The sequence below is a fragment of the Hylaeus anthracinus genome, unplaced genomic scaffold (assembly GCF_026225885.1).
Source record: "Hylaeus anthracinus isolate JK02 unplaced genomic scaffold, UHH_iyHylAnth1.0_haploid 11982, whole genome shotgun sequence".
Classification (NCBI taxonomy): domain Eukaryota; kingdom Metazoa; phylum Arthropoda; class Insecta; order Hymenoptera; family Colletidae; genus Hylaeus; species Hylaeus anthracinus.
Window position 1 is genome coordinate 4698078 of NW_026534330.1, and position 6487 is coordinate 4704564.

General features: G+C 36.8%; 2 protein-coding genes across 2 annotated transcripts in view; one reads left to right on the forward strand and one right to left on the reverse strand.

The window, feature by feature from the left end:
- The first annotated feature begins 437 nt into the window (after window positions 1–437).
- LOC128886483 (uncharacterized) lies at window positions 438–3607 on the forward strand. Its single transcript, XM_054141409.1, has 5 exons — window positions 438–693; window positions 1151–1925; window positions 2010–2285; window positions 2363–2906; window positions 2987–3607. The coding sequence occupies exons 2-5, from the start codon at window positions 1159–1161 to the stop codon at window positions 3209–3211; spliced, it is 1812 nt and encodes a 603-aa protein (XP_053997384.1). The 5' UTR covers window positions 438–693; window positions 1151–1158; the 3' UTR covers window positions 3212–3607.
- LOC128886484 (uncharacterized) overlaps window positions 3502–6487 on the reverse strand; it is a 10574-nt gene continuing 7588 nt past the window's right edge. The window contains exons 3-7 of the mRNA XM_054141411.1: window positions 5116–6470; window positions 4726–5027; window positions 4419–4648; window positions 4039–4350; window positions 3502–3963 (exon numbers count right to left, since the gene is read on the reverse strand). Of these exons, the coding sequence (XP_053997386.1) occupies window positions 3768–3963; window positions 4039–4350; window positions 4419–4648; window positions 4726–5027; window positions 5116–6470 (2395 nt within the window). The 3' untranslated portion in view covers window positions 3502–3767. The remainder of the gene's footprint in view (window positions 3964–4038; window positions 4351–4418; window positions 4649–4725; window positions 5028–5115; window positions 6471–6487) is intronic.

The following is a 6487-nucleotide window of genomic DNA, read 5'->3' on the forward strand; positions in this document are numbered from 1 at the left end:
ACCTTACAATCGTCAATAAATATTTAAAAACTAATAGAAATGAAAATAAATATGAAACTTCGTCTATGCATCTATTTACATTTTCTTAAACATTTGAATTATTCTTAACAAAGTAAATGTTTCAAAAATAATGAGTTCTGTATAAATAACATTTAATTTTGTGGCTTGTAGAACTTTAGAAATTTTTGTATTTCTATATAATCAGAATCTTGCATTGATAGAATCATCAAAAGTATATCATAAGCATATCAAATAATATCAAATAAAATAAGAGAAATTAAAATATATTGATTGACCCCTTATGTGGTGAACCTACGATACACTCCTGGTTTAGTACAGCATTTTTATTGGACAAAGCATAATTTGCATATATGTAATAAATTATGTGAAAACTATGTTAATAAAACGTATAATTTAATGTATACATAAAAAATACGTTCTGAAATGTTAAGTGAAAAAAAAAGGCAATTCAATTGCATCATCAATATCACGTAACACGAAAGTCAGCCATAAAGTGTGGAACGTACCTTCCTATCAGTTGCATGACGTTGCGAGCTGTTGCGAGCCAATGTTACGTTTTGACCAGTTTTGAGTAGTGTTATTCTTGATGATTGTAATAGAAAACAGATGAATTGGCTTCTGGCCAGTAAATTATTGAGCGAGAAATATTCGAAGGTCGATAAACTAAAAGACGTAAGTATAATTAAACTTATGCACGCGAACGATTTTTTCGTTTACATGACTTTTAACTGTAATGTGGAACAGTTACACGGCCAGTGTAACAAAGCAAAAGAATAGTCATGTTTTGTAACAAGTGCTCAGTATTATCTAAATGCCATATAATACTTATGCAAATTCTGTGTAATTTAGATACTTGCAAGGAGTATGGTTTTATTTCGAATTGATTCTTACATTTATTCTTAGTTACCTGTTAAGGTTAGATAGCGTTGCTCCTCGTAATGTACGCGTTAACGTTTTATTTGAATAGTCAAAGAATGAAAGGGAACTATTTGATTAATCGTTACTTTAGATTATATTCGCAATAAATATAATCAAGAATTGTATGAAAGCTATACCATGTTAAAGATAATAATAAGATAATAATAACATTATTAGTAATGTGATAGCAAAGATAGATAAATTTTTGTAGACAATGCCATGGATTGCTGTTATTTCAACAAAAATGGGAGTCTTGCAATTGAAAAAGAACTTCCAAATGTCTCTAGTCCAGAGATGTTCGAAAGTGATAACGAAGAAAACAAGTCAACCATTGAAACAGTAACAAATGAACTAGTGACGGTAGTAGCTACTTCTGAGAAACCTTCTCAAGCTGACTTGATTGCTAAATCTGATTATAATTTATTAGCTAAAATTAATAAACTTTTAAGTGGTGTACCTCCACCACCTAAACTTACAATATGCAGAACTGACTGTACAGAATTCCTAGCACGTATTTACGAAAATTATCACCTATTTTGGACACCTGGTGTATTACCAGAGAAACAATTGAACCAAGATATAAATCAGGAATCTCTGGGTCATCAGAAAGAAAACATTAGTACAAACAAACAATGTGTCAAAAGCACATCCAGAAATTTGTCTAATGATTTTGATGCTTGTGATCCACAATATCCAAGTAATGTTTGTAACAGTGCAGAAGAAGTAAATGTTAAAAATAACAGTGATAATTTATCAATAGAGGAAGCAGTACTTAGAAATAAAGATAATGCAATGACTAATAATAAACACACAACAAAAGTCTTGAGCAATGAGCAGGTACAGGTATCTATAAGTGAAAATAAAATAAAGCAAGAGTCTTCTGCTTCTTTACAAGATCAATTGCTTCTTTATCATACTGTTGGTGAGAAAGAAACTGCTACTTTGGCATGGCCTGAAGCATATCATCATAAATTTCATGGGATACAGTGAGTACATTAATATTCAATGTGTTTCAATTGATGTATCATGCCAGAAGTATTTTGTTATGTATGTGTTATGGAATATTTTAGTTACAACAGAAATAGGGCAGTAGAAGAGTTTGAAAACCTTACACCAAAATTATGTGAAAGATACATAGGGGTAGAGACACAATCTACTTGTACTATATGGTTTTCCAAGCAAGCACCAGGAAGCGCCAGAAAACGAAGTCTTTTAGCTAAACGCGACAATGGTCAAAGCCCAGGAAAGAGATTAAGTCATTTGACGCGGAGACGAAGAACGTTTTCTAGTGCAAATTTGCAAGGATTAGCGCTCAACAATAAGAAACTGCGAGTGTTAAGCATTAAGTATGTACTCGAATTTTAAATACTTTATTACAGATAATAATGCGTTGATTGAAAATATTTCTTTTCTCTTAATCAAGGAAGCCAATTATTAAGAAAGGCAAAAGTCCAAGAGGGAAGAGTCCGAGAGGAAAGAGTCCGCGAGGGAAAAGTCCGAGAGGAAAGAGTCCGCGGTGTAAAAGCCCAAGAGGAACCCCAAGAAGTTCGACAAAGAAAAGAGTAGCTCGTAGGCTTTGTTTAGATGGGCCTAGCCCGTTAAAGGCCAAGATAGATACGTCAAAGCGTGCTCTCTTTCAAAGTCCTCCCGATCGCGCTGGACCAAGCAAGTTGTTCACATCTGGATCGAATCCTCAGAGCATCAAACGCGCTCTATTCACGCAAGTTTCAAAGGAGAATGATTACGAAGTAATTCACAAGGTAGAGGAGTCGAGGAAAAGAAAGAACGAAGAGGAATTAGAGGGCCCACGGTTCAAGTGGCCGAAGAGTTTGTCGTTCGATTGTTCTCATGAATTGCACAATAATGTGGTATCTACGTGGGACAGACACTCATCTAGCAACATAATTACGAAGAATAAACAATCTTTAGCCGAAGGAAGAAACGAACTCAGCGACACGCATAGGAAGGTAGATGTCTTTTTAATTACTCTTTAGTTTTTATTTTAATATTTTACCACATGGTATATAATAAAAATACGAATTTTCAGAAATTACTATGGGCGGTGGCAGAGGCCTTGCGAAGTAAAGGAATTGGCATGACGCATCCACAATTCAAACAATACGCTACAAACTTAGCAAGAACAATAAAAAAATACATGCCCGACCTTGAGAATAGGAATATTCCCCGCAAGCCAGGGAGCACAAGTGATCGTATGTTAAAACTAGCGACACATCACGTTTTATTTGTAATCGAGGCAGGGCCAACAGACTGACAATACTCATTGCTGCTAAAAGAAAAATTGACTCAACTTTGCGTAAGGTTCGTTATTTATCAACAAAACATAAAGTGATCGAACGCTGGCGTGTACGTACGTCAGGATGCTATCACGTACAAATAGTGGATTTTATTTAACTGACTATAGTGAGATGTTTCTGAAATGTATTATAACAAATCGCGTACAACAATGTCGTTGACGCGTAACGTGTGACTGTTAAGAACTATTTGTGGAGTCGATACTCCAATTTCCGATTATATTTTTATTGCACAAATATAAACGAAAGGTTGTTTTAAATATGTCTATTTTTTTATTAGCGATAAAATAGTATATATATATATATATTTCACAACTTATAAATAATTAATAAAAGGTGCTTCTTTGAAACAAAAACGTAATTTGCAATTAATAATTTTAGAAACAACGCATGTATACATATATATCAATCATACCTAGTATGTGGTTGTATCTAAAACGTTAAGGGGGGCGAGTAAAAAAATAAAGACTAATCGCATTGCATTCGCGATACTCGTTTATTCCGTTCGCTCTTTTTTTATTCCGCGTTTTGGTGACCAACCCTGGCGATCACTTCATCCAATATTTGGGCCAATTCTTTATTCTCTTTAGTTTTCTGCTCAACCAGTTCAGCTAGCGAGTTACTTTTAAGTTCTGCTTTCCTGACCATTGCATGAAGTTTTACCGTTTCGTCTTGGTGTTGTTTTCGCATGGTATCCAATTCGAGGTTAGCGCTGAAACATTTATCAAAAGTTATAAAACGGATCAAACGTCAGTCAATTACAATTAAATTTCATTTAGACATATACTTCTCGAGCTGAATCAAAGCATGATTTTTAAGGTTATCGTATCGGGTTTCCAAACTCTTAATAGTTTCTAGATTTTCCTGGATACTTTCTTTCAGAACTGCTTCATTGTTTTTATATACGGTCACGACTCCTTTAAGCCTCTCATATTTTTGATGAACATCATTGAAAGCAGCCTCCGTGTTCGTTAAATGAACGTTCGTGGTATGCAACTCTTCTTGCACCTTTGTTTTCTCTTGCTCAAAAGTCGTACGATCTCTTTCTACCTCTGTGAGCATTCGACTAATCGATCTCTCATATTCCCCAATTACGACCCTGTCAACAACTCTTGTTACTTCTATTTCATTTAAAAAGCGATACTTTAGAGATAACAAATAACTCACGTCATCTCCGATTTACTCTTCACCTCCTGCGCGATCTGTGCTTGTAACTTGTTAATCTTTTCTTGGAAAGAGTTCTTTTGTCTTTCCAATTCAGCTTCGTACTCCTTCTTTTGCTTCTCTAGCTCTTCCTCTAGTTGTAGTACGGTCGCCCTTACTAACTCTAGTTCTTTGCTCATATTGATATCGTTAACTAGCGGAGCATCCGATTTTGGTTCTTCCGTAGTCGGTTTCTGGATATAATTCAACATTTGTGTGTTTAGGATTTTTCTATGCATTCTACTATTTCCTTTGTAGGTTATGTACTCACGATTTTTTCCAGAGGTTCTTCCATTTTCTGCGTCATACTAGTACAAAGAGGACTGTAAAAAAGTAGCCTGTCTATAGCTGCTATGGCAGGATTACGTTTTGGAGTAACAATGTTTGGCGGCGTGCTTTCAGTTTTGCCGTTTTGTTCCTCGTTCATAGGCGGACTATTTCCTTGAGGTAACATACTGGTATCTGTCACCAGTGGGTCGAACTTCACATACAAAGATTCGTTTCTCAAGCGGTTTATGGTCTTCTTGTTGCCGTGGTTGATGAGAAAATCGAAGGATGTAGGATCTTGGAATACTGAAAATGTAATTAGTATTAATAGATACGTATTAAAAATTCAATAAAAAAAAAAATATAACCAGATGGAGAGGCATTGTTTACTCACTGTCGGGTGTGGCGGTGATAAAACAGTCGTTGTCTTCGGAAAACTCCAACGAGGTTTTAAAAATATCATCGGCAATCTGTTCAGCAGCAGCTTTCAATTCATCGAAATTCGGTTGTTCGACGGGTAAAGCTAACGTGGTACTCTGCCGTTGAGGCTTGAAATCCGTATACTGTTCTATTTCTTGTACACTATCCAACTTTAAAGAATTATCTTGAAAAGTGAGAGTCTTGTCTAATTTTTCTTCAAACGATTGTTCTTCTGTCTCCTCGAGTTCTATTTGCTTCGCTGCATTTATCGCGTTTGCTTCTTCGATAATATTTGTTCCTTGTGCGCTCAGAAACACCGACTTATTATCGTCTACTGTTTCCTTTGTGGCCAAAGGAGAGACATCTACTTTCAGGCTATCTACCTTTGATGAAAGTTCAACGTCGCTACCGAATGTCTCGCTACATTCGTTTCCCTTAGGAACATTAATCTCTAAATGCTCCTCAAGCTTAAGCGTTTTCAGTGTTGACAAAGGAGTGTCGTTTAGAAGAACAGCACGACTTTCTCCGCCGTCCGTAGCATCGTAAAAACTGGGTGAGATTGATTCTGCTTGACTGCTATGTATGTCTTGAATATCTTGATCGGGACTCTTCAATACATTCTGCGATAAGGTGATTGCACCTTCGTTAGTACCATTAATAGGGGACGACGACCTGACTAACAGGCTCTTCACATCTTCTCCAACTTCACAAGTTTCGCTTTCGTTTAGTTTTGTAGAGCCTGTAAGACTCAATAAGGATACCGCGGAAATACTAGGCAATGACGGGCCTTCTGCATGTTCTATGAGTGCAGACACTGAATCTACAGAGTCTACAGCGGAGCTAGGTATAACGTTTACCGACAAAAGCTCAGCTTTGACCTCAGTATTTTCTTGTGCAATATGTTCTTCTGGCTTCGAATAGCTTGGGTCTTCTTTGACAGCTGACAAACAAATAGTAGAGTTTAAACTCGAGCCCTCTCCACTGTGCTGTGACAATGGAAGCTCTTCAATGTTCGTAAGACTACTAATTTGAGGACTGCTGATCAGATCATCACTCTCTTTGGGAAAAACCGGTTCCTTGGTCGGTTCTTCTACCACTAACGCGTTAGGAACAATCAGAATAGGTCGCTCTTCCACATCGTGTAGACGGTTGACCAGCGAACTTCGTCTCGAGGAGCTTTCTTCGACTCCTTGGAGGATGTTATCAGAGCTCAGTGGTGAGATATCTTTGATAAGCTCTCTCGTGAGTTCTGGTCCGATGGCAGATGAGAAACTCTGGTCCTGGCTGATGTCCTGAGCAGTCTGAAGCTCGTTGAACGAGTGGTTTTGACTAAGGTCCTGGGTAAC

Excerpts from the sequence above, each read along its gene's own strand:
- LOC128886483 (XM_054141409.1), top strand. The coding sequence starts at position 1,159 with ATGGATTGCTGTTATTTCAACAAAAATGGGAGTCTTGCAATTGAAAAA. Across the intron at positions 2,286-2,362 it reads CTGCGAGTGTTAAGCATTAA|GAAGCCAATTATTAAGAAAG; the intron begins GTATGTACTCGA and ends CTCTTAATCAAG. Across the intron at positions 2,907-2,986 it reads TCAGCGACACGCATAGGAAG|AAATTACTATGGGCGGTGGC; the intron begins GTAGATGTCTTT and ends ACGAATTTTCAG.